The 27,651-nt window shown below is 50.0% G+C and overlaps 2 protein-coding genes across 3 annotated transcripts in view; both read right to left on the reverse strand.

Moving 5' to 3' along the window:
- Positions 1-4,504: 4,504 nt before the first annotated feature.
- Positions 4,505-14,555, reverse strand: ALDH4A1 (aldehyde dehydrogenase 4 family member A1). 2 transcript variants are annotated; one of them, XM_076356058.1, is made up of 15 exons: positions 14,392-14,555; positions 13,443-13,536; positions 13,016-13,108; positions 12,856-12,903; positions 12,310-12,465; positions 11,570-11,719; positions 11,379-11,453; positions 8,725-8,912; positions 7,731-7,804; positions 6,948-7,144; positions 6,515-6,562; positions 5,987-6,139; positions 5,633-5,754; positions 4,909-5,027; positions 4,505-4,777 (listed from the first exon to the last, which is right to left on the reverse strand). In XM_076356058.1, the coding sequence occupies exons 1-15, from the start codon at positions 14,424-14,426 to the stop codon at positions 4,665-4,667; spliced, it is 1,665 nt and encodes a 554-aa protein (XP_076212173.1). In that variant the 5' UTR covers positions 14,427-14,555; the 3' UTR covers positions 4,505-4,664. The 2 variants fall into 2 exon arrangements, with proteins under 2 accessions (XP_076212173.1, XP_076212172.1); XM_076356057.1 differs by lacking the exon at positions 14,392-14,555 and adding an exon at positions 13,681-13,865.
- A 6,469-nt stretch (positions 14,556-21,024) lies between these two features.
- The window catches only part of IFFO2 (intermediate filament family orphan 2), a 37,966-nt gene continuing 31,339 nt past the window's right edge, over positions 21,025-27,651 (reverse strand). Inside the window, 4 exon segments of the mRNA XM_076356138.1 lie at positions 21,025-21,702; positions 22,510-22,640; positions 23,305-23,394; positions 25,708-25,828. Coding sequence (XP_076212253.1) covers positions 21,597-21,702; positions 22,510-22,640; positions 23,305-23,394; positions 25,708-25,828 — 448 coding nt within the window. The 3' untranslated portion in view covers positions 21,025-21,596.

Raw genomic sequence — 27,651 nt, forward strand, 5'->3', positions numbered from 1 at the left:
CGTAGTATCCGTGCAGTGAGTTTCTTCTGGCTTCTCCTTGGGGATCAAAGGTGAACACCCCCCCCCCTCCAGCCAGAAACACTCGCCCACCACCCCCTTGGCACCAGCAAAAGGTAAAAACAGCCTCTTGGATTGCATTTAGTACTTGCTCTCCAGCCTAAAACACTGGCTGGGCAGGAAATCCGCCCCTAGGACACTGTATGTAGGATTTCTAGGAGGGAATCAGGCAGGCTGGGAAAGGAGGGAGCCCTAAAGGTCTCCCCCCAAACCAGCTCGCTGAAAAGAGGGGCACAGGACGGGCAGCAGCCTCCCCCGGCCAGCTGCAGCCTGTAAACAGGCTCCAGCTGGGGAAGCAACCCTCAGCCTCACCCGCAGGCAGGTGCTGCGGTCACCGGCCGGGCAGCGCCGCGAAAGGAGCCCGATAATCCTGGGATGGGAAGGGGGAGAGCAAAGGTGTGCGGCGGTCCGGGGCCGTGCCCCTCCGGAGAAGGGATGTGGCTTGGACTGCAGGATCTGCCTTCAGGTGGGTGCTGCTTTGCAGGGGTCGGATCCTGTAAGGTAAGAGCAGAGATTTCCCCCTCCGTGGGAAATCTGTTGCTAAATCTGGCTCGTGTGGTTTCCCAGGGTGCTGGGCAGGAAAAGACGTTGCGGTTGGGAAGCCGTGATGGGAGTTTGCAAAGCAGGAAGGCGACCCAAGCACCAGCCCCTTGCAGGCGTGTGTCCTGTGAAGCAGCACCCCAATTTGTTTGTGTCCCCCACCCTCCGGGGCTTTGCAGGGACCCCAACGTATCCTGCAACATAGAGAGGCTTCGGCGAAGTCTATTCAGTGCAGTGTTTCCACTGGCTGCAGCCCGCTGCCCAGTGCAAGCATTTAAACCGCATTTATTGACTCCTCACGGGGAGGTTAAGGGCTCTCCTCTAACCCCTGTTAAGCCAAATGCGATCGAGCACCTCCCCTGTGGTTTAGTTTTTGTGTCCAGGTGCCGTGCTTGTGGTGAGGCGATGGGTTATCCCCTTTGTCCTTGGGGTGCAGTGCCGGCGCTTTCCAGTCCTGTGCCCGGTCCTGAACTGCAGCCGTTCCCGCTGTGTGCGCTAAGAGTGGGGAATCACAAATATTACCTTTAGAGAGTTAAACCTTTCCTTTTTTTTAAAAAAAAAAAAGGCAAAATCAGTGAAGCTATTAGGGCAGCAATTGCATCGTTCTGGTCACTGCCTCTCCTGTTTAATCTGGGGAATTTTTAAATTGCCCAGAAAGCCAGAAGCATCCCTGCTCAGTGCTAAAAAAAGAAAGGTGGCTCTTGCCGCGCTGGTCTCCCTACAGCAGAGCGTGCAGCCCGTCCTCCGCCTCTCCCATTTTATCCCCGCAGGGACAAACAGGTCCGTGCCGCCTCGGTCTCCTGCTTCGCTTTGCTTTAAAGCTGAGACTTGGCCCTCTCGCCGAGGGCTCAAAGTGTCTCGCTGCCTGTTTGTCACCCCCCCCCCCCCCCCCCCCCCCCCCCCCCCCCCAGCTCCCGGGCTGCTCCGGGTGGTTTGCATTAGCACCCCTGCGCAGCCCAGCCTGGCGGGGGGAAGGCGTTTGGGCTCCGTCCAAGAAGCGTCGTACTTGCTCCGGACTCTCCTAACGACATACCTAACACGGGACATCGGAGGGTTTGATCTGCCAATTAGCCTCAGCCGGGGCCGCTAACGGGAAGCAGATGGAGCCGCGTGTTATCGGAGGGGAAAATCTGCCACTTCCTAGAGAGAGCCTGGCTCAGCCTCCCACCCGGCTCCCGGCTTGGAGGATGGATAGCCGAGCGTTTCGGGATGCGGTGGGGACTGCTAGGAGCCAGGCCAGCTCCGGCTGTGCGTGGGAATGGGATTGAATCCCTACCAGAGATGCTCCAAACCTGTTGCCTCTCTTTATTGGGCGCCGTGGGATTATGCAGAGCCCCTACGCCCTCCCCAGACCCCTTTCCTCATCCCGGCGGAGGGCAGAGAGGTCTGGGAGCATCCGAGCAGGCAGGAGAGCACCTGGGGGTCCACCGCGAAAGCCCCTGTCTCTCCCAAAAACCTACCGAAGCGTTTATCAGCTTCAAAAAGCCAACTGTTTAAATAGCATTAGGGGCCTGATTTAAAGTCACAAAAGCCATGAAATTCAGAGTTAAGGCTAAAAAAAATCCACTTGACTCTCCGGCCTTAAGTCATAAAAGGCGTGAGCCAAAGGCAGCGGCTTGAACGAGCACTCGGCTCCCGGGCCGTGCCTCTCCAGATCTCCCGGCTGCCTGGCGAGGGGGGTGCAAGGCAGAGCCCTTAATGAGATTTAAATGAGCTGATGGGCCAGTCTGGAAATGTTCGAGGACGCCGTTCGGGGGAGCTCTGGGGGGGGCTTATCCTGAGCTGGGCGGCAGGAGGTGACTTGGCTGAATGGGACGTCGCTGTGGTCCCGCCTGGACGATCGCTGGGGGTTCGGAGGCCGTCCCTGAAGGCGGGGGGGGGGTGGGTCCGGTCCGTCCTGCTGTGGGACTGGGGGTTTTTGTGGAGCTGAACTGGGCTCCCCCGTTCCCACCCAGTCCGCAGCAAGAGGATGCTTTGTAGTAACCTGGATGATACTGAACTAGGTGCCTACGCGATCGTTCCTGCCTCTCTTATCCTCATGCAAGGGGAGTGTCTTAGTTTTAGCAGAAAATAGGAAGCTGGGGTGGTTTTATTTTGGGTTTTTTTTTTCTCTCTGGGATGAGTGCGTGGTGAGAAGGGCAGCCAAAAGGCTGGTATTTTGGGGGGGGGGGGGGCTCTGCAGTGTGAGTATGTGTGCTGAGGCGGAGCTGTGGCAGCCCAGGTGTCCTGGCTTACCTGCTAAAGGTGAGAGCAGAGAGGTGGGGGGTTTTTTTTAAGAAATAATCAATAGACACAAGGGTTGGTTGGCGGTGGGTGCAGCAACGTGAAGGCGAGCACCTGCAGTCGGGTCCCAAAAGTCAACAGAGCTGCTAAGACAAACAGCAGCAGCCTGTTCAGGGGCAGAAGCAGCAGTTTTGGGGAGTGCCTTATTGTTCCCATCTTTTCTTGCCACGTTGCATACGCTAAAGGTACGCTCGATCTCGCTCTTTATTTGGCAACAATTTGAAGAAATAATTCATAAAAGAACACAAAGTTTTTTGTAATTTTATTGCAAATTGTCTCAGTTAAACCAGGATTCGCAGGTATTAATGCAACTTGTTCATGACCTGCGTGCTAAATACCAGCCCAGGATCAATACTTAATGCTTATTACAACTGCCCTAACAGGGTTATCCACTCTATCTGCAAATCCTGATAAGCGAACAGTTATTAACTGTAGGTGTTACAAATGTGACGCTCCTAAATTAGAAATGATCCTGGAAGGGTGCAGGACTTTGTGTCTCAGATCCCTTTTCCTGTTTGCACGGCAGGACCCATCCGGCGAGACCTCGCTGATGGTGAGGCAGAGCCTGCGCGGGTCACAGCAACTGGGACCCATGAAGGTCAGAACTAATTTAACTTCTTAACTCGGCAGCTTGCGGAGCCTCGGAGACGGGCCCGTGTCAGAGAGCAGCTCCCTGGGACGGGAGCGGGGTCCTGGTCAGAGCACAACAGGCTGGGAAATGCATCTTGCTCTAATTACTGCAGCCCTCCAGCTGCTGTCCCGGCACCTCCTGCTCGTACTTAAATTCCTTCTAGGGGTGGTGAGGGATGCTGCATCCTCCTAAGCAGCTTGTGCAGGAACGTTCCTGTTATTGAAGCACCTTCTCTTAAAATCTTTCCGCTTCCTTCCAGTGGACATGCAAGGATCGGCGCAGTGGAAGCAGCCAGTAACGGATGGGAAGCACCGGAGGTAGCCTGGCCTCCCCACTGGCAATGGACCAAGGGGACCAAATGGGGGGCTGCTGCTCCACCTGCCTGATGCCCGAGCACACCCTGAGGCCGTTCGCAAGGTCACGTGCAGGTAACCCCGGCCCTCGGCTTCGTAAGGCGCTTAAACTTATTTCTAAGCAGCACCACACTCACAGCCGCCCTCTCCCGGCACAACGCGCCTTCTGCCAAGGACTCTTCCTACATCAAAAACCTTTGGGGGTGTTGGAGGCTTTGCTCTTGCTCAGGAACGGGGAGAAAATACGGCTCAGGGCTCCCACCACATTGATCTCTGGTTTAAAACAAGGCAGGCTTCCCACACCTCCCGAGAAGGCTGGTACAGGCAGCCCTTAACTCCCAGTGAGTTCTGCTGGTGCAGCTCACGCTCTGCCAGGGTAAAGGAGGCCTCGGGGACAGAGAAGGGAAGGACACCGCTTTGTACAGGTGATGGGGACAGGGCCAGCCTCTTAATGCCCATCTCCCGCTTTAATCCCAGCACGCTCAGCCCCAGCGAGAGGGAACCGCGCTGGACCGCTCGGGATGGACAAAATGGAAGGGAAAGGGAACCCTGGTCCAGGTATGCTTCTGCAACCACACCTCCAGCCACCCCTTAATTAATTAACTAAGCACGCTTACATGACTAAGAAAACCACGAGGACTTTGAGTTAACAATTTAATAATAGAATTTTCCTTTAAAAATAAAACCTAAGCTCGTCGGGTTAAAGATCAGTAGATTTAAGTGCTTTTTAAGGTCGTAGCTGCGAAGCCACTCTGTGCGTTGAGGATCAGTAGTACGGGTGCGGGGCCCGGGAGAAGGCATCACTGCATGTAGGCGTAGCGCCAGTCCGTCAGGGGCACGTGCGTTTCTTTGACGGCCTGGGGAGACGTCCAGCGCAGGATGTAGTGGGGGCCACCAGGTTTGTCGTTGGTGCCTGTTTCAGAAGGAAAAAAAGCGCCGGTGACCACAAGATGGCGGATGGGGAACTTGCCCCGAGGGGGATGCGGCTCAGCGCGCGGCCGTGCAGGTTAAGTGCCGCCTCCAGACAGGAGTTTTTCGTCTCACCCGAGATGCGGGAGCCTCCGAAGGGTTGCTGAGCCACAACGGCGCCTGTCGACTTATCGTTGATGTAGAAATTGCCGGCCGCGTTGCGCAGAAGGTTCCTGGCTTCGTCGATGATTCTCCTGAGGAGGGACAGAAACGGCTGTGACCACGACGCAAGGGCAAAAACTTGCGCCGAGGCCTCTACCCTTCTTCTATAGCAATTAAAATTGTGCAAAAAGCGCGTTTGCGCTTCCTCGCACACGTTTCCAGGACTGCACGCTGTTTAACACACACTGAAACGGGTCGTGCATACTTAGAACTCAATTAAATTATCCCAATTTTGTTTTCTTTTAGCTTGTTTCTCCTCTTAGGTTTTACTGTTACAAAATGAAGGTGATTATAACTTAAGGATGGTTCCCCTTTGAGGTTACGCTGCTCTTAGCCCTCCTCCTGCTTAAGAGGGTTGGGTGCACCTCCTCCCATATGCTCCAAATGTCGCCTTCGAGAGAGTTTCTCACCGAAAAAGCGTTTTTGGGCTGAGAAACCACCTTAGATGCCTCCCCTTCCCTCCTCAGCGGGAGGAGGGCTAAAAGCAGCGTAAGCTTTGCGGGAAACGCTTTCTTTTCCTCCTCACCACGCAGCGCAGGGCTCTGGAGAGAAGCCAGATGGATGGTTCACCCCAGAAGGGGAAAAGCATCTTTGCCGTCTCGGGATGCCGCAAGGCAGCGGGGATTTTGGCACTCACTTCTCCTGGGCGAAGACTGCCCCCGTGAGGCCATAGGGCGTTGTGGTGTCGATGAGCTCCAGCACCTCCTTGTACCGCTTCTCCGGGTAGACGTACACCGTGAGGACTGGGCCAAAAATTTCCTGTAGAGCAAAAAAAAAATAATAAAGCACTCGGTGGGGACAGCCTCCAAAAATAAGCGGCGGGCGCTTCAGCAGCCGATTAGCTAAAACCGTGATGAGGAGGAACATCCCTGCACCAACTTACCATACGGCACTGGTCAACTCGTCTCTGCGCGTCCAGCGGAGACCTCAGGATGGGGACTTACAGCCCCTTTTGCACCTTTCCTGCCACCTCCCCGCAAGCTGCTCTCACCTCTTTCATGATGGGATCCTGTGGGTCTTTGCTCTCCACGATGCACGGCTCGATGAAGTACCCAACGCTGTCGTCGCAGCCGCCTCCTGCCAGGATGGTGAGGTTGGACGACTTCTTGGCGTGCTCGATCCATTTCTTTATCCGTGCAAAAGACTGAGACAAGGAAATAATAAAGAGTGTGGGTTTGGGGGTCTAAAAGGAGGTTTGGGCAATCCCTTTCAGGGCTACGCTGCTCTTAGCACTCTTCCAGCTCAGGAGGAGTGGGAGCTGGAAATACAGTCCTGGGCATTCCGAACCTTACATCTGAGAGAATTTCTCAGCAAAATAACCCACTTTTCAAGAGGGGCAGTGACTAAGGCATGCAGTACTTCAGGAGGGAGCAAAAGAGGCCTGATAGTCAGCTCTAACTAATCACTGATGTTCGTACTTTGCTGTAAGCAATAAAACCCATTTAACCTGACACTTAATGAAAGCCTGGCGGTGTTTGTTACCTTCTTGCACTAGTAGAAACAGGAGAGGTGAGCTCACCTTGTCATCAATCACTGCAGAGAAAAACGTCCCAAAGTCCTGGGCGGGCTGTGGGAAGCCAGAAAGGAGACAATGTAAGTACCTACTGTGCCAAAAAGCTAACTCTGAAATTAGGAGGAGCTGAAATTCCCCAAATAACACTTCCCCCCCTGCTCCAAACACACCTCTGTTCGAGGGCGCAAGCTACCCCTTTTCAATTAGTCTGCAGTATTCAGCGACTTACACAATCCTTCCTGCAGACGCTGGCTACAAGTTAATTTCTAATCACTAAAAAAAGATGAAGCGGGGGGGACACGGAGGGGCGGTGGTGGGGAGAACCAGTGGATAAAAAGCTCGGTTCAATAGGAATTAGTAGCCAGTTACCGCAGTCTCTAATCCCATCAACCACCCGCTGAGCCGCAAAGCCCTTCAGCAGCCCGGCAGCTCTGCTCACGTCTCCCACTTTGATCTTCCCGTGCTCCTCCAGCAGTTTCTCTTTGATCTGGGGCCACAGCGAGTCCGGGGCGTAAAGGCGGGAGCAAGCCGAGCATTTTTGGCCGCCGTACTCGAAGGCCGAGCGCAGGGTCCCGTTCACCACGCTGGCCACGTCGGCCGAGCTGTGCACCAGGTGGAAGTTCTTCCCGCCGCACTCTGGTGCCGGAGAGGAGGGGAGGAAAAGAGGCAAGTGAGGAGTTGTCAGGGCCGCGCCGCCTCCGAAAAGCACCAGCTACGGCCAGGTCCCTTGCAAGGGGCTCGGCCAGCGCTCGCCCTGCCTGGCCCTCAGTTCCTCAGGGAACAGGGACAGTGCCACGATCCCGGGGAGCGCAACCCCAGAGCTCGAGGAGCTGGAGCAGGCTTACCAAACTGATGGAAAAGGGACTGACCCGAGTTCCCAAACTTGGCGTGGAAGCTCTGCGACCCCAGAGCGTCACCTCCTCCCGCCCAAGTGCCAGCTCCCCACCATAAAAGCCCATCCCGTGCCGGTGGGAGCTGGTGCCGTAAGCTCCTCCAAATACCCAGCACACCCAGACGAACAAGCTTTACGCTTCTGCCACAGAGGGTGGACAGGACGGAATTTACTGGGACAGGACGGAATTTACTGTGTCATTTGCTCTCTGGACAAGGAGAGGAATCCTGGCCATCACTTCAGTTTCTCCCCGAGCAGGGGAGAAACTGAACCCCCCACCCCTGCATGGCCTCTCCCCCCAAAAAAAAAGGTGTAAGAAGTGGCAGTTACCTCCAGCCAGGCGTGGGAAATTGCGGTAGCGATCCAGGTTTTCGGACACCTGCTTCCAGAGCCGCTTGAAAGTTCTGGAAGAGAAAGGAGGAGCTGATTCGTGCACTCTTGCCTTTGCACAGGGGTGGCACTTGGGAAAGGCACATGTGGGTGATGTGCCCTGCTGAGGGGGACCCCAGCAAACCCCTGCGTCCATCCCCAAAAGAAGGGACGCCTACAAGCAGAAGAGGGGATGCTAGCTGAGAATGAGACCCTAGGTCTCAAAGCAATGGCACTACACAATAACCCCCTAGTTTTAAAAATAAGAAACTGTTGCAGTGTCACAGGGGAGACCGCAGGAGCGAGCGTCCAGCAGAAGTTTCTGTTCTTCCCCTTTCCCCCCTTCCCTTCAGTCCTTACTGTGACAAACCCCTTGGCTGCAAAACAATAAAAATGCTAATAACCTCCCACCAGGAGGCACAGCCACTAATACGAATTTATGAGCTTCCCACCTTTAAAGCACGATGCTCATCAGACCGTGTCCTTCACCGGTGGAGCGGGGTCCCCGCGTTTAATAGCCCGTTGCGGGCTGCCGGGGCCCTCAGCGTCGCTAACACGCCCCGACGCGCGGGCAGAGCACGAGTTTGCAAATCTACCCGGAGCTGGCATCACTCCGCCAGCGCAGTGCGGTTCATTAAGCCAAATCACAGCATCCCTGGGAGACAGGGCAGTGTCACACGCAACTTCACCTATTCTCCGTGCCTTGAGTTTAGCAACAGAAACACTCTGCTATTAAAAGTGCTCCCTGTAGCAAGAAAACCTGGTTAGACACTTTTTTAATCAGTTTTAAAACCCTACTTTAATTACGTTGCGTAAGGATGGCCGGTTGTCTGCCTGCTACCCTACTCAACGCTGTCCTGCATGTTCAAAGCACGGGCAGACGAGGACCCAGCGTCGTCTCAGCCAGCGGCTCCTTGCCCCCCCTCCCCCCCTGCCGCTCCCCTCCCCAACGTACGGCACGCTGCCGGTGAAATTGAGCCCACAGAAGTGCTCGGAGCTCGTGACGGTGTCTCCAAACACGGGCCCATCCGCCGGCACGAACTGCACGACATTCGGAGGGAGCCCGGCTTCGAGGAGGATCTTGTAGACGGCGTAGCTGGAGAGCAGGGCAGTGTCACTGGGCTTCCACAGGACCACGTTTCCCTGGGGGAGAGGAGAAAGTCAGCACACGAGGAAAGGCTTCAGCCCAAACACAGGAATGCAACGCTTAAATGCTCCGGCAAAAGTCTGTCCCGCAGCCCACAGCAGATGGGACCCGAGCAACGGCACCTTTGGGTGATTCACACCTACCTTTTACCCCAAGCACTGGCTTTGAAAAGGAGTGTGATTGCCCTGGTCACAAAAATCCTCCCCTTTCACACCACCGGGTGGCTGTGCCAGCCTTTCACACCCTCCCTTGCGAGTTTTGCCTTCCCTAAGAGGAGCTGCGAAATGCGGACCTGTTTTATGTCTCGGGGAATGGGATGGCGCCGCTAAGAAACGTGCTTACGACATCACAAGTGCTGTCACTCGCTGCCACCGGGTTTGAGCACGACCCAGCAGACGTCTGTGCCAGCCGAAGCAGTGAAATAAAACCTCAAGCCCGGACTAATCGTGCACAAGCAAACAGCACAACTGGCTGGAAAACACAGCGCTAAAAGGCTGGCGGGGGCACCCCACCCCTTTGGCTCCGTGCCACCGTCCTCCCTTCGGCTCCGTGCGCAGCCCGCGGGGCCACGGGAGGCCCAGTGACCTCCCCTGCGTCAACCGTCACACTGCTTGGCCCCCACCGCACGTGACCGTGCAACAGGGTCACAGCCCCGGGGGAGCAGGAGGGGAATTTTCGGACTCTGTCTCAACCAGGCACCTGATTTCCAGGGACGCGCAGTGCGGGCAAAGCTCCTTCCTGGCCCCCCCTAATCCTCCCACTCCAAACGGTGAGAAAACTAAACCACACTCTGCAAAAAAATCTCCAAGCAACCGGGAAATCTAACTCAGGCCACGATCGGAGACAGCATGCCCGGCAGCCTGGATACCGGTGCGGTGCAGCAACTGCTCCGGTCCCGAGGAAATCCCGCTCCCGACGCCGCAATGGCATTAACTGCGTTGATCTCTCCAGCTAGTTAGGCAAGAGCAATGTTTAATCCCCTGGGAAGCGCACTGTGGTGACTAAAACACTGGGGGTCTAATTAATATCCACCTATTAAGTACCATTTTCTCCTAAATTCAATTCCGGGTACCACCTGCTGCTGAGCTTTTCAAGTCACCCGCTGACGCCCTGCTCCCTTTTGCCCAGGCCCAGGGCGAGCAGGGGGATTTCATCGCGCTGCAGCAGCCCGGTGGGAATTTATCGTCACGCTCGAGGAGGGAGAGGTGGATGCACTGCAGGATGCCCCAAACAGTTCACCCAGACCTGCCAGCACGGGCTTGCCCCATCCCAGCAAGGTTCGTCCGTTTTGGGATGAGTTTATCATCAAATGCCCCAAAGCCGATGACCTTCCTCAAATCCCGGGGTGGGAGGAACGCATCTCCCTCCCCCCAGAAACCTCCCGGCTCCGCGTTAGCTTCACCCTCTCCCTTCCTTCTCCCCACTCCTCCCCTACAAAACCGACAGGTTCAAATGCTTCGCCTTGAATAGTGCTTTAAAATGTGATGTCCCCAAATTAAAAGCTTGGTGTCCTCCCTTATCGCAGCCTCTTCCACCTCCAACACAGGACACTACTGCTGGAGGGACCATCCTTGGTGCCAGGATGAAATCTGAGCCTAATTAGTAAAGAGCTCAGGACAATTTGTGGGTTTTTTTCCAGTGCGTCAATAGATTAATTAATCCTGGCCCAAATTCATCAGGTTATTACAGTCTCTCCCCAGAACTCACCCTGCAAAGGCCCCGTGCTCGACGGGCACATTGGGGTGGGACATGTACAGAAATGCTGTTTACCGGTACTTTGACTTTTTTGGACCATCTTTCATGTCTGCCAGGATCTCCTGTCTCCCGATTCAGTGCTAAATGCCAGGGCCACGGCCCGCTCTCTCCTACCTTCACCCTAACGCACCCGCTGTGCCCAGAAAGTGTCCTCCAAGAGGAACCTGAGCAATTACAAACTGATTACACTTTCGTGTCACAACAGCACCCTGAAGCCCCGTTCACAGAGCAAGCACCGTGCGGGAAAACAAAACCCTGCCGTATTATTTCTCGTCTCCCCTCCCTCCTGCAGCACCCTGACCTTCTCTTGATCTAAAGCCCAGCCTAGGAGTGAAAAGACACCTTGCTTCAGAATAAAAACCCCAGAAGAGCAGGTTTGGGCAGTTTTTCCTTTTCCAACGCTTCTCCCATCACACCTGTCCGTCGGTGGACAGGTCTAAAATCCAGCCAGCAGAATGACTCCTTGTAATTAAAGACATGGGAGTCTAATTGCAAGACAGCTGATTGAATTCAAGGGGCCCAACAGAAGCAGGGGCCCAGGTGTGTCCTATTGAACGGCACCAGAGAACCAGGGAGGCCAAATTTGCTCCTTGCGGATCCCAGACCAGGCAAACCGCAGCCTCAGAGAGACTGGGTCCCCCTCCCAGCCTTCCTCCTGACTGTCCTCTCCATCCCTGGCTCTCCTTAACCACCACGACAACACTCACCATCAACGCCGGAGCCCCTGCCAGGTTGCCACCGATCGCCGTGAAGTTGAAGGGAGAGACGGCTGCCACGAAACCCTGCGGGTGGGAGAGAAAAAAGACCGGTGGGAGTGCGGTGCCTCCTCTCACCGTGGCGTGACACCACAGCTTGGGGCAAAAAAGGGAGCTCCCCGAGCAGGGGGACAGCCTCTCACCTCCAGCCCCCGGTAGACCATGCTGTTGGTGCTGACGTCCACGCTGATGGGCTGGCTGTTCTCCAGCTCCAGGGCGTACTTGGCATTGAATCGGAAGAAGTCTATCAGCTCCGCAGCAGCATCGATTTCTGCCTGGATGACTGTTTTACCCTGCCAGGAGAGGCCGCATCAAATAAAAGCACTGAGGGGAGGCGGGGGGCGGAATGCAGCAGCCATGAGCCGCAGCGGTGCAGCACGGCGCATCCAGATGCGGTTTGTGGGTTGCCTCTCTCACACAGCCCACGTGCTCACTTCCAAAAGATGTGGCCTCCTGCAGGCCCCCATCCCGCCATGCGTCCTTTGCACCGAGCAGAGGCAAACGCAGCCCGTGCCTGCGCCTGGGGACGTCACATCCACCCGTGATCCCCCACAGCCTCCCCTGGGAGAGCCAGGGCTGCTGGGGCGTTTCGCAAGAGTAAACCCTGACAATCGCAGCCCACATCAGTTGATCCTGTTCTCATGAAGCTTGAGGACTCCCAGCTTCACCTCCCTTCTTTCTCAGCAAAGAGGCAAGGATCGGCTTTAGGATCAGCCTGTTTCCCCTCGCAGCACAGCTACGGGCACTTGTAACAACACAGCCATTCCCAACGCCAAAAAATACCTTGGCAGCTCTTCCTGCCCTGCTTCCCTGGCTCCTGGCTCCCCAGATTCCCTCCCATTCACCCCAGCTATCTGCTGGGTCAATCCCGCATCTCCCTTACCTGCCCGATCATGGTTTTGGCCAGCACTTCTGCTCGCCTCGGGCCACTCAGCATGTCAGCTGCCTTCAGGAAGATCTGGGCTCGGTCCTGGACAGGTTTCAGGTCCCATTCCTTCCTCGCTGCCAAGGCAGCGTTAATAGCTTTGTTAATGAGCTCCTGCGGAAGAAAAGGGGAAAGGCAGCAAGGAGGAACCCACCGCCTCTCCGTCACCAGGTCGGAGGGGAAGGTGAGTGGCCATCCATCCCCGGACACAAACCACGGCAGCCATTTTCCCACTGCAACCCCAAATTCATAGCTCCCAGCACCGATTTGTTCCAGGACCCCTGGGACTTGGAAAGCCAACACCCACCCCTGGAGCCTCCCTGCTCACAATCTGGGCAGCGATTTGCGTTTCATCCAGACTTCTCACCAGCAATCTCAAAGCGCATCACGCTGCAAGCCTCGCAACCCCGCTGCGAGATAAGGCTCGCTAAACCCAGGCGAAATGCTGCTGCTTACCCCCCGAAAAAAACAAAAAGAAGAGGGAGGGCAATGAGACGCGCTCACCTTGTCGGCATAGCAGTACTTGGCCACCTTGTGCGCATGATTAAATGGCTGAAAAGAGAAGAAAAGCCTCCGTAGTTACCAGTCCGACAGACCTCCCTCCTGCCGGGTACGTCCCCCTGCTCTGTTCTCACTTGTTAAAGAAGTTTTTCCCCAAACTCACCGACAGCTGGTACCGCACCGTCGGCGTCCACACCTCTTCTCCCCCGATCACGCACGGGATGGCTTCTGTCTTGCCCTTCAGGTCGGCGAGCGCCTAAGCGAGAGGAGGAGGAGAGCACCGTGGTGAGAGCTGCACACGCAGACCTCCACCAGCCACCCCCCCTCTCCTTCCGTCCTCCCCGCCAGCCCCACGAGCAAAGGGAAACCTGGGGACAGGCTTCCTTCGGTCCCCCGGGTACGGGATGCTCGCGGGCTGGAGGGACGGGGACAGGAGTTACAACTCCCCACTGTCCCCAAAGAGGAGTGGGAGCTGGGCAGGACGGGGCGTCCCCCCCCACCAGCAAAGAGCCTGGGGCTGCCGCGCAGCACCAGAAGCGCAAACCGTGACCTTAAAGACCCCCAAAAAGCCTGATCCCCTGCGGTGGTACCTTCTGAAGCGCTGCTCGCTCGGGGCTCCCTGGCTTAAACTCGAGGATCGGCTCGTTGGTCACCTCGATGGCCGAGCGGTGCTGCCATCTCCGCCTAGGAGAGGAGCAAAACGGACGCTGAGATCCCCCCCCCCGGTTTCCTCCTTCCCTCCACGCCCCGACCTCCAAGTAACACGTGTTCTATCACTTAACGCCACGCTCCCTGGCCAAACCAGCTACGCGCGCCCAGGCACCGCACCGCGTTATCACGCCCGTGCTCCATCCTGTCGGATGACGATGCCAGAGCTGGGAACCGAGCCTGGACGTAGCTCCCATCCACCTCTCCCTTCTCTTTGCTACGAAAAAGGCGCTGGAAAAGGCATTTCTAAGGGACGACGTGCAGGGCAAGCTCCGAATCGATCCGGTTTGCTCCAACACCCCAACGCGCCGCCAGCTCCTGGCAAAGTCCAGGCTGCGGGGGCAAAAGCCGGGCTGGCACGCTCTGCGCGCTCCAGCGAGCGGCCGGGCCTTGGCAGCTTCAGGCTACGCGTTTCCCAACCCCGCTTGAGCATTCAATTGCCCATCGCGGCAGTACCGCCCCCCCCCCCAAAAAAATAAAAGGGCAAAAAAGGGCAAAAACCGTAAAGAAGGGGAGGAAGAGCCTGCGCTTGGCAGCGGGGAAGGTGCCCGGCGAGAAGCAAGGGACGGCTGGGCCAGCAAAAGCGAGTAAAGGCAACGCACGGCAAAGGGGCCCCCGGTGCTGCCCTTGCCGCAGCCCCCCCGAGGGGTTTTCCCCCCGCAACACCCCGCCGCGCGCGGAAATGCTGCAAGAAAGGGCTTTTCGGGTGGGGTTTGGGGGACGGGGTTTTGCTCGGGGTTGGCAGCCCCCCCCCACCCCCCCCCAAGGGGACAGTGGAGCGGAGGGGTGGGGAGGGGAAAGGGACACCCCCCCCCCCCCCCGGACACTCACCCGCCGCCCCGCAGCCCACGCAGCGCCCGCCACATCCCGGCCCCGCCGCGCTCCCCGGCCCACGGCCGCGCCCAACCCACCGCGGGGGGGGGGAGACAAAACCGTAAAATTAATTAAAAAAAGAGGGAGGGAAGCGGGTTGCTCCCCGAGCGGCCCCACACCCGCGCACTCTCTGTGCGTGGGGCTGCGGGGCGTTTGTGTCGTGTCCCCGTCCTCCCCCCGTGGGGCGGGAGTGGGGCGTCCCCGCCCGTCCCCGTCCACCCACCCCCCGCGGCGGTGGTTGCGCCCGGCCAACGGGGCGGCCGCGCGCCGCGGCACGTGGGAGGGGGCGGGGCGCTGGGATGAGCTAAAAATAATTTAAAAAAAAAAAAAGAAATTAAAAAAAAATAAAACCAAACAACAAACCCCCCCCCCCAAAAAAAAAAACCCAAACCAACAACCAAGCCGAAGGAGGCGGCTTCGCCTGCGGGCGGGGGGGCTGGCGGCGGGTCCCGGCCTCGGCGGCGCCTCCGGGAGCGGACCTGTGTGGGGAGAGAGAGAGAGAGAAGCCAGCTGAAGGGGGCTGCGCCCGTGCCCTTCAGGAACCGAAAATTAAAAATAAAGGGGATTTTAACCCAAAACGGGGTTAAAACGTGCTGGGGGCACGGGGCCAGCAGGAGGCTGGTTTTTGCATGGGGTGTTTTTATTTCCAGAAAGGGTATCGGCACTTTAAGAGCGGCAGCTGTAAGATCCTAATTGTTGGGGGGGGGGGGGGGGGCTTGGGGTATCTTGGGACCCCTAAATTCCCTTGCCCAGCCCTGGGCAGAGGTCCAGGGAGAGAGGAAGGTGCGTCGCCCCCCGCCTTGGATCCAAAGGCACACGAAGCTTTCGCCCTAAAAGGGTTTTTGCAACCCAAGAATTAACGGACACAGACATTAAGCAGGAGTTGGGTATTTATTTTATAGGATTTTTTTGTTTGTTTTTTTCCTTGTAACCAGAGAATGACTGTAACCCGTTTTCATCGACAAGCTCCCGCACGCCCCTGTGCGCAGAGAAGCCTGTGGGGTACGCGACCGGTGGGTCGAGCGAGGAAGGATGAACCGCTCCGGAGGGGCAGCGCGGCCGGGGACGGACGGACGGAGGCGGGATGGGAGACCAGAGCTGTCTACGGGGAAGTCAGAGAGCAGACCTGGAAGGGGTCGGTGGAGTTGGTTTTGGCACTAAAAAAGGAAAATGGTGATAATCCGCTGGAACTCAGAGGAGTGCGAATGCTTCTGGCTCTCGCTGCGGGTGGTTCTCGGTGCCCCTGCGAAAGTGGATTAGGTTTCCGAAGCCTTTGATGGTCCGAAATCCACTGCCAGTAAGTGCGTGTACCATTTGGTCTGCTTGCAAATACCCAGGACAGACTTCCAGCCACAGAGGAAATCGATTTACATCTCGACTCCGGAGCCAGCCTGGGAGCTGGTTCATCCTTTCCTCACCAGAGATCAAATAGCATCATCAGTTAAGTCTTTTTCTTTAAAAGAAGCTAATATACAGAATATAAAGCACAATATTTACAACAGTACGGTAAACAGGTTCATTTCCACACTGATCAGTAGTCTGTTTTAATGTGTATAAAAGAAATTCTTACATGACCTAAGAGGAACTGACAAGAAGTGACACAGCATGGGGAAAGAGTCATCAATACCCTCCACTTAAACACATTAAATAATAAATAATCATTTTTGGCAGAACTTAGCTACGTACACTTTAGCCGCAGGTAAGGTGTTTTAAGGACTGAACTGCGTGTCTCTTTTGGTGAAACCACGTTACACAAGAAGTGTGTCTAGTGACCAGGCTTTTAATCCTCCTCAACCTTCTCGAATAAAAAAAAAAAAAAAAAGAAAATTTAGGATTTCAGGTGAAATCTGCGCAGGGATTGTCAGTTTGGGCAGCCGACAAACCACAGGCGTTGGGTTTGTGGCACAGTGGTACCGGGGTGTTCTGCCATGGAAATAACGCAGGTTTGAAGCCACCCCAGGATTTGTTTTAAGCATTATCATCATTATTTCCTCCAAAGATGGAGCCAGCCAGACCTACGAGCACCACCTTTGCTTACAGAAGTGCTTCACTGTTGGAGTGCCTCAAATTAGGAGGGAATCCTGATTTCTAGAAGCATCAAATACCCACTTCTTAAACACAATTTGTTGCTTCTTCAAAAGAGAAGCTTGGAAAGGCTCCCGCAAGTGCGGAAAGGTCTTAAGACACTGAACTACACACAAAAACAGACAAAAAGAAAGAATCAAGTGTTTCTTCACTGCTCTGCCAAAGACTTGGGTTCAAGCCTTCAGTGCTCCCCTCTCCAGAAACGGGTTGGCAAGGGATTGAATTAAGAATTTGGCAGGTAGTGTTTCTAGTTCACCTCTACACCCAGCATTATTAACACCAGGATACTATGCGCTGCCTTGATTGCCGATTTCTCATTTAAAACTCAAACTGACAGAAGTTGCATTCTACTAAAACCTTAAAAATCAAGCATTTGGGTGACTTAACGCTGAAGGCAAACATTTTTAAAACCTGTGTGTTCCCCTGCAACCAAGTCCTGGACCAGTGCAAAAGAATAAAAAACCAGAAGTCCTGAAGCAACCCGTGGAAAATCCTCATCAGGGTATTATTACACCATGGAAGCACTATAATTTCTTAATTTTGCTGTAATAAATCGTGCTTTGAACATTCAGCTCTAAAATGAAGCACTATCAAACGTGAAACACAATCAGAGACTTCCCAGTATTGCAATTCTCTTCCTCGTGCGCTCCAACACAAACATTCTTCCACATTTTTCCAGAGCCAAGGGAAACATAAGGAAATAGCTGCTTTACAGAGACCGCAGCGCTGTGGCATGGCTGTGAGCACCCACCGATCGCCGTGGCTTTTCCTCAGCCAACCTTGGACTGATGACCCAACTTGTATTTTCGCTGGCAGGAATGGTTATGCAAAAAAAAAAAAATATGTATCTCATATTAGCAGCTTTAGATCTATATTCAGGCACGATTCCGATCTATTATTTTGTTTCATCAAGTTAATTCCAATTTATACCGGTGTAGACAAACACAATTTATCTTCCAACCAGGTAGGACACAAAACCCACTTTGGGGCAGATTTTAAGACTACTGTGCTGCAATCACCCCCGGTATTTAGGGGAGCAAACGAGGTCCTTACCCTCTCCAGCAGAAGGCCTCACAGTCAGGGGAAGAAAAAAAAACCACCACAACAGGGGAAACAGCAATAATTCTGCAGTCGCAGAAGAGCTGTTAACCTGTTGTTCTTTCCCCCGTCTCTTGCTCCGAGGAAGCGATGGGCGAGTGCTTCACAGCCATACCTCTTGGATTGTTTCCATGTTGCCGCTTGAAACCGTGTGAGAATTCGGAGTCCCGTCAGAGCAGAAGATACTTTACAAGGGAACAATTGCATTTGCTAACAGAATTCTGTTTGCACTTTAAAAACCTCTAATAAAAATAGAATATATACTGTGTTTTTTATAAATAGATTACACATTTAGCTTAGATGAGTTTCATTACATTCCCCCCCCAGACACTTTTTTTTTTTTAAAGAATTTTGTTTTTTCGTTGTGTGAACTAATACAATAATTACTAAGTCTTTGAAAAACTGTACCACATTATTCTTTGGACATTTTTGAACATGCATCCACAAAAGCAACTGCCATTTGTTTACTGAAAACATTTTTTGTACAAACCCATTTTAGGAATTTGATCTATTATTACACTGCTAACAAGCAAAAAAATTTGCTTCCTTGAAATCCCCTTTTAAAAAATGAGAAACAATGAGGAGGATTTTCTGATTGTAAGTCTAAAAAAGTGTCAATATGACACCGCATTAAGAATAGAAAACAAAAATAAAGTATTTACAGCTTTACAAAGGAAAAAGAAAGAGGTCATCAAAATCATTTCCAGCATTTTCACCGTTTTTTTTCTGGCAAGCTTTTGATCTGGTTTCTACAGAGTGGTTAAACGCAAACGGAACAGGACCACTGTCAGCTAAATCAGCAGCATCGCTTGAAACTAAACCAAAGACCTCCTAGGGAAACTATCAAGGACCAACCCTCCTAACTCCCAAAAGGCTGATCCACCAAGTCCTATACAGCCTAAAAGAAAATAAAACCCCAATCCCAAGTATGAAAACACCGTTTCTTCTTTAAAAATGGATTACATATGGTTATAAGAAACAGACACCAACAACCATGATAATTTACTGTCATACACATCACCATCGTACACATTATTTCTATACCCTCTACTATAGACCCACATCCCTTACACTTACCAACAAATGCATCCCTGTTACAGATGCTCCTCATAATTATGGCTATGAGATAAACTGTAGGTTACAGCCAGCTTGTTTCGACAGCTCGATTTCTGCTTCCTCATTTGGCTCCCGCTGTCAAACTGAGGATATTCTTTCCTACCCTCAACATACCAGCTACTAGTTTCAAGAACACTCAGCCTTTTTCCTACTAGGACACTGAGTTTTAAAGAGAAAAAAAACCAAAACAACCCACAACAGCAGCAGCTAAGCCGGACAGCCATTAAAATTGCTCAGCTTCTCCAGTACCAAAGAGCATTTCATAATTGAGGACAGCTGAACGACAGCCTCTGACGAGGCTGATTCACTGTGCGAGTAGATTGCTTAACAATGCCTCCACCAAAGTCACTAAAGCATTACAGACACTCAGCTTTGGCAGATGGTTTCTCAGCCTCGTGAGAAACTACATATTAGCAGCTGAAGTTCATACAGGCTTGAAAACCTTGAGAGTACTTTATTGAAAACATGCAGTCCCAGCCCCCTCAAAAAATATCATCTCTTGCCCCCACCCACCCACCCCAGCTTGCAGCCCTAGTGAACATGACATTTACCACTTTGGCCACCTAAGAAATAATAGGAATGAGCACTTTGGAATAAGATTTCTTCTCCAGAGAAAAGTTATCTACGTCTACACGATGAAACAGGCTTTGAAAAAGCCCCTAACCCACACCACAAGAACCAAGAAGTTCCTAGCTACTCTATGAATAACTGCACTGACTATTTCAATCGGTAAGGAAACCACAAGAATATCCTTGGATCTATTTTCTTGGACAGAAGCCACTGATTGTGGATTGTGGCCTCCACATTGTGGATCCAGATGGATCATCCCAGTACTCCCCCCTAACTCTGAAAAACACAGGGAGCCCCATTTGATTGATGTGGCCTAAAAGCACCATCATGTCCAAGCAGGAGACGGATCTGAACAGCGCTGAAACTCCAGGCAGCGACACAGGAAAGTCAAATTGAGAAGACATTACTGGACCCACAGTTACAGTGCGAGCAGAAACCCTCTGAGGTCCTGCCCCTCTGCAGAGCTGCGCAAGATGGAGAGGCATTTCTGCCCAGGAACGCGCCATTTGCTGAGACACTTGTGCTCTTTTTGGAAGAAAGCAACACTGATCTATACTGGCTGTATGCTTACAATGCAACCCCGCTGATTTCAGATCAATACGTAAGAGAGGCTTGGAAACAATACTTAGGAAGCTAAAAAGATTGGCCAGCTTACCTTTACCTAACACTGAGAGGGTGCTTAAATCAGGTTATTTCCCTGTCCAGTCCTAGCACTGCTCTACATAGCAGTTTCTAAGCTTCCTGGCAGGAAAAAAAAAATACATTTGGTATTTACTCCAAGTCTTGCAACTGCTAGTTAACTACACAGCTACCTTTAGGCAGTATTAACTACACCTTCAATCTTGGTCTAAAAACAAACAAAAAATTATTGGCTGAGGTTTATACCCTGTTTTTACCTGGCTGAGGTGCTACAATTCCTATTAATAACCATGAACAGCTTGATGATGCCAGAGTTTCCTCAAATACCACCAAGTGATCTGACTTTTGATGCTGCTTTCTCCTGTGTAAAAATACAGAAAGATTGACAAAGCCTAGGTCTTCTCACTTTCTCACAGAGAAAGCACATGGCTGTTCTTCCCTAATTCTAGGGCAGCAATAGTTTGGGATTCATTTTACTACGCCCTAAAAAGGATTACGGTATTTTCAGACGTTCAGCTTTTCTGAAGAACAGTGGTCTGGAACTCTCCCAGTGTCATGTCTCAAGCCTTCATCTATACCACCACATGTCAGTTTATCCAGATGCTTCAACTATGCCACCCTAAAGACATCATGAAAGCAGCATAAAATGGAGTTATCTCCCTGTCAGCGAAGTAAAATCTGCAAACACTATGGTTTAAAAAAAAAAAAACCTGAAAAAAGAAAACACAAAACAACATGGGAACTGAAGGGCTGATTCCCCTCTTAATCCAATCACTGGAAACAAAGGCATTGTAATATGACATTCCTCCTCAAAAGAAGCTCTACAGATAACTAACATGTGCAAATGTGTTTTTAGCTTTCCTTTCCCCAAGAGATAACTGTAGCCCAGCAGGGACCAAACATTCCATATAAATAAGGCGAGCTTTTTTTTTTTTTTGCATAGTAGTTTATCAGTGATAGTCCCACCCCACTGAACCCTCCTTTGTCCACCTGCTTTGCCACCGAGCTGAGACCTGCTTCTTCAGATTCTGGAGTCTAGCAGAAAGCTTGTACAAATCTCAAAGGCTCCTTCACCCCAAAAGATTGAATGAAGAAATTCCTTTTAATATTGTATAACTGCTTAATCCTAAAAGCTGTCTTCTAAACCCGCTATTATTTTTAAATGTTTACAGTTCAATTTGGAGGCATTCTTTTTTGTGCCAGACATTGGTAATTGTACCGTAATTGACTTGAGTTCGCTTCTCATTTTGCTAGTGTTCCTTTTGCCAATCAGTGCAGCAGTTCAATAAAACCAGAAGCTTATTGAAATACCCAGAGCCTTTGCAGCACCATTCTCTGCTGCTATCAGATATTTTTTTTTAAATAATATTTTTTATAAAAACACCTGCTATTAATATTCCACTGGAGCTCAAAGTGGCTCAGCTTGGGGCAAAGGCACAATTAAAACACCATGTTTTCTCAGAGGACTCTGCATTTATGATTTGTATAACAATAGAAATTTACAGCACCAATCCTTGGGTGGGGATGGGTGTAGGAATGAGTCCCTAGAAACCCTGTGCAAGGGCTTACAAGTCCTTTTTTCCCCCCCCCATCAGTGTACTGTTTTTTAATCTTTTCTTGTATCTTCCCTTTCACTGGAATGCTCCAACTACGTATCAGCTGACCATGGGCTCCACATCCGTCTCTCTGTCCAACTCATCCTGAATTTCATCTGTGTTTCCTGAGTCGCTGCTGGCTACAGAGCTGGGAGATGGAGAATTTCTGTAGAAAAATTCAGAGAAAGGTTTAGACAGAAAATTAAGTATCAGTGACAGAAAAAAAACCCCGAACCTTTAAAGAAAATGGTCACTTTAAATTGTTTTGGGAAGTGAAAAAGTCCTTCATTAACATTAAACTTTGGGTTTACAGTAAATATCAGTAGTAAACTTAAGCATCTCGTGTGCTGCCAGCCCACCCCTGCCATCTCCTATAAAAAGGCTGCCTTAGGTTTACGGATGGGGAAATGGAAACTAAGTCCAATGAACATCCTACAGAGACTCTCATCATCCATAATACGTACAGTCTTGAAAACTCAAGAAAAGTTTATCATCATCTTCTTTTAAGCCAGGATGTGTACTGGGGGCAAGCAAGAGATAAGAAAAATCCCTCATGGTAGAGCGATCTTAACACGTGAGAAGATTGAAACTCAAGTTCTTCATACAAGTCCACAGTCAAGATATAATTTGGGGGTTGGTTTGTTTGTTTTACAGAGTTCCAGGTCTATGACACTAAGACTAAGCGTCCATCCAAGCTAGAAAAGGAGGTAAGTCCATTTATACAGTCCTATGGTGACACCCCTGTTTTCACTAATAGGTGTTGAAACCTTAAAAGTGTTACTGTGTGTAGGAACCTATACACTGTTACAGGGTTCCTTTTAAGACTGATATTTGACCCTGAACAAAACAAGATTATCTACAGAGGACAAAGCTTTAGGACAAAATGATACTATTGCCTTTAGACAACTTGGCAGGAAACAAGAGCAAAATAAATTCTTGAAGCACCCCAGGCAGAATGGTAATATCTTATTACCTGTCAGCTGAGCCTTTGATAAGCCTACGACAGGTTTCCATTTGTACATCCAGGCCCCTTTTCATACTACACATTTCCATATATTCATGAAGGTGGCGATTCATGTCACTCTTGGCCGTGGCCAATTCCAGCTTTAAGAAATAAGAGAAAATAATCAGCCCAAGGTGAGTTGCTAGCAGCTTCTCCCAGCTTCACTCAAGTGTACATACTGGTGGGGATGCTAAAGCTGCCCAGAGCCAATCCAAAACATCCGCACAATATATGCTTAACCTCTGTGTTGTAGACTGCCAATGTATTCATCAGCTTCTGAAGTGTATTTTAATCAGAGCTCAACACTGTTTTTAAACAGCCCTCAAGTTTATTCTGCTGCTTGGCATCTTGTTTGTCCACATGCAGTAATTAATGAAAGCATATTCTAGGCAGGGCAAAGACTTTGAGAAGCTACAGCTCTTGTGCCTGGCAACCTCTGAGGCCACATCTTGTAAAGCATTTCCCAGTGTGGTGGTGGATATGCAAGACAAATGGGGAAAAAAATGAATAATAATACATTTTTATTCTCTTTGTTCTGAAGGTTCTCTCTCCACCAGCTACAGATTTATGCTTACTCAATAATAGGGCTGTATAGAGAATGGTATTTAGAAAAAAATCACAAGGGTATGTCAAAGGAAAACGCTTTTGCATTCTTAGATATGTAGACATTGCACCTTTCCTCCATGGGTATACTGGACCAGAACACCGCGCATGTTTTCGTCCGCTAGAAACAATTCATATTGTCATGAACAATAACTTCCTTACCTCTATCTGCCCTATTGTTTCTTGGTATTCCTTGTCTCTCGTTTTAAAGAAAGACTCTGTTTCATGGATCAAGTTTCCCAGGTTTTCTTCCTGCAGGGGAAGGGAGAACACAAAGAATTAGCAAGAAACTAACAAGGAATTCAGCAGCAGACTGAAGATTTTCTTACTCAACCTCACTCAGAAATGCAGGCTGTTATGCTCTTCCATGCAAAGATTTTTTAATACATTTTTACACAGGCAAGGAATAGTCTGCTTCTTAAAACTGGCATACCAGGAAACGCATTTTTGTACCACGACCAGGGCTTTGTACACACAAAGATGAAGTCTCTGATCAAGGAACCTACAGACCAAGGCTCCAGCAATTAAACACAGGTACCTGATGCACGCCAAAGAACCAAAACCATGGATTTTCCTGAACCTTTCACAGTCTGATCACGCTTAGAAAAGATTGAAATTGCTCTCCAGCCACGAAACAATTTTTTCTTGCATTGACCACACCACTATTTACAGCTTTGCACCGGAATTCTCATTTTCCAATTACATATTATTACTCTCAAGCCCCTTCAGTCTCCATTACCTCCCATATATGCTCTGCACGCATTGTTTCCTATTGAAATTCTTCACTTAACTGCTAGATAAAGCAAGCTGACTCCAGCACACGACCGATGAAAATATCACACGTAAGAACACATGCTGTCCCAAAGGAAACATCCTGCCAGACAACAGCTCCCCGTATCATCATTGCTTTGGATTGACAGTACAGTCTGGGCTACAAAGCATATAGCACTATTTCATGCCGTCAAAGAGACTAAAACAACGTCATTGTTCTCGCTTTCACGTTATTACCCACCTCCCTTTTCCAGAAAAAAAATTATCATCAATTTAATGCAACTGCACTGATGAGCATTAATTATGTGTCCATCCTTTGGCCACATCTGTGGCACCTTTATCAGGATCATACCTGGTACCAACATCAGGCTAACCAGCCTATAGTTACAAGAATCATTCCGTTTATCCTTTTATATGCAGAAGCGCTTTAAGGAGGAAGGTCATAAAAAGAAGGTGGCTAGGGCACCGCGTAAGAACTTGAAAGGAATAAAGCCAGTGGAAGGAAGATTCAGGCATGTAAAGCACTATGTTAAAGACCAGGCACAGACGGAGCAGTCTTTATTCTGAATCTCCATCTACAAGACAAATCTACCCTTTCCTTGTATAATTTTCATTTAGAAGGATTTAAGCTTCTTAAAACCTTTAGAGTTTTCGCACGGAAGGTCTGAGTTCGGCAACATTCCTCTGATAGCTGTGCTTATACATGCACACATGGGTATATGCAAATGAATCTGTCACTAATTCCAGCACATGGCTACACATTATCACTCTGCCACTCTCCCTGCTCAAAAGACGACATGTAGCTAAGTACGCTGCTTTCTGCAGCCCTAGCACTTCTGAGTAATCTCCGCAGTTTCAGAGTATGCCAGATGATACACAAATGGGAAGATGTAAATTAACACACCCCTGGCAGTCAACACAAGACAATATTCAGGAGACTGCTGCCTCAGCATCTTTACACTACAGCGATGATGGAAGGCGGCAGGATTATTTCTTACCTACTGCTGTCGTGCTGCTCAGTAGTGAAATAATAGCGTCACATTTAAGACTACCCACACAAAGCCAGACCTTGCCATTTCAATCTCTCTTTAGGCCTGTTTAAAAAGGCTCAAGAGTCACTGAATGAGGCAGGATGCAGCCATTAGCTTACTTGGTGTCGGATCTTAAGGATTAAAAGCAAGCTGTTTATTATCCACCAACGCCAGGAGATTCCTATTGACTGCGAAGATGGAAGCACAAGATTGACGGGTTCAGAAGATCCCTGGGGCCTTACACAGTCCTGCAACCACAGCTTCTTTGTTTGTGATGGGCTGGACGTACTTTAACATCTTCCACGGACCATACTGAGTTTATTTTTCTCCCCACTAGAGTAACTGTGCAGTATCATCCCCCACACTACGTGTACTATTTTGACAATTAAAGTGTGAATGACAATCTACAGAGAAAGTGAGATGCTGTGTGGAAGATATAGGGCTTTAGATAAACAACTGCTTAGGGTGGCAGACTGTGCGATGCTCCTACAACAGCTAGACGCATTGGATCTTTTGACACTCGCTTGATACTTTTTAATACTCAGTTTGAAGGAGCAGAAGAAATGAAGTTTGGCAAATAAACTGATTGCACAGACTGAAAACCAACCATAGAGAGAAAGCACTGGGGATTTTAAAATCAAAGCAAGTTTGTGTGGCAAACTAGATCACCAGTCAAATATCCAAAGGCTTAAACGGCTGAAAGAGCAGCTGAGGGATACAGTTTCTGCAGAGAATAGTTGAGAAAGTAATAAAATAAACTCACCTCTCCTTGGAGGTCAATTGAAGGATTGCAGTTTGTGAAGTCTTCCCAAAGAAGCAACGTTTCCTCATTCTCCTCCCATGTTAAACTATCACAATCGTCATCAAAATCAAATGTCTCACGACTGTTAAGATAACAGAAAAAGCATTAGTGAAAACTACTCCAGCTCCACTCCCTCAGTTCTTCAACTAATCTTCTAGAAAAAAGGGGCTAGGAGAACCGAATGAAGACAACAATGCAGCAGCTGAAAATCCTCACAGTTTTTACAAACAGGCTTTACCACTGTCCAAGTCCCTCGCTCCTGGGCTCTTTACCACCCCAAAGCAGAACAAAAGATCTGTGTTAGCATTCCTGGTTCAAGTACACAGTCCTAGCTCTGTCCTCCAGATGGTGCTGCACATTAGTTTCCTGTTTGCAAAACCACAAAAATGTTTTAAACTATTCTTTTTATACATGGGAAAATAAGCCCAAACACAGTTTGAGGAATTTTACAAGAAACAGCCACTAGAAGACTCCCTGCTGATTTTCACGCTGAAGTTCAGCCAACATTTTTCCTGCAGCACTTAAAAACATTATTTTCAAAAGTAACAACTATGAAAAAACTGAACCCCCAAACGATGTGCAGGTGAGCATAAATACTTATTGTTGACTTGAACAACAAAGATACTACTACAACCACTTAAGACTGAGAACAAACAGTGGCAAGAGTGGCCTTTAACACTGTTGTTTGGTCAAGCCCCTTTAGTACAGTCAGTTGTGCAATAAAGGAAAGTTTCAGAAAGCACTTGAGTCCCTTTTGGTTTGAACAGCAGCAGAGCGAAACACTAGTAGCTGCTTCTTGTCCTTGTTAAGGAGGCCTGACAAAAATCTGAAATTGCTCCCAGAAGCAGTCTGCTAATTTCAGACTGATGCATTTTTGTTACTTTAGCTCACTTCCCTTTAAAGCAGATAACATCTCAGTCCGGAAGCTGAGTCCAATACTGTCTTCAGGAGGCTGAAGAGCTTGGCAAAAGAGACAGGCTATTTGTGTATACTCAGCATGACTTTAAAAAATTATTTTAAAAAGCCCCAATAAACTTGGACATACGTGATTGTGCCTTTTGCAGTTCAACTTCTTCAAACCAGTTTCTTTTTGCAAGAGCTATCCTCACCAGAGAGCACAAAGGCTCCCAGTCCTGACTGTTGCTTACTTCAGACATACACACTGTTCAAAGCATTTTGACATTTTACTGCTAGACACTTGAAGTTCATTACCGATAAAATGCAAGTTGCTTTGTTTCTGTTAATGAGACAAGCTCTTCAGCTATTTGTAAGCTATTATTTTCTACTTCACAAAGCCCCCAAACCCAGACATCCTTAGAAATGTACCATCTGCGATAAGCCCTGAACGCTGTTCTAGATCAACCCAATTTGAATGCATCAACAAGATTCCTACAGCACTTTGTGCCGTATGTAATAGGACCAGGAGATAAGAATTTCATTAGCAGCACCAATAAAAACTGGGTATCACAGGACAGGTTTAAGAACAAAACTGAAAACTAAATGCATTACCAACCTAGTAGCTAAATTTTTGCCTCTTGCTTTTCTAAAAAATCCACACACTATCTGCCGTCACACTGAATTCTAGCAGTGGAGAAGTCAAAAATCTGTATTTGTTACACTGAATGTTAATAAGGGACTAAAGACATCTAAAACAGGAGTCCTAACAAGAGAAGTCACCTACAACTTTTGCAAAAAACATGCTCTCCTATACGTGAAATTCAGGTGGAAAGGAAGAGGCACACCCCCTGAAAACAGAACTTTGGGCAACAGCTGACAACAGAAGAGGAGCTAGTGCTTCTTAGACAATTTCTTGTGTACTCCTATGCATTAAATATTGTCCTACATTGTGTGGGAAAGCACTGGGAATTCTTCCCTCTGCAGTCACTGCAGAAGCTGGCAGAAGAC

This window comes from Aptenodytes patagonicus, chromosome 19 (genome assembly GCF_965638725.1).
Source record: "Aptenodytes patagonicus chromosome 19, bAptPat1.pri.cur, whole genome shotgun sequence".
Lineage (NCBI taxonomy): Eukaryota > Metazoa > Chordata > Aves > Sphenisciformes > Spheniscidae > Aptenodytes > Aptenodytes patagonicus.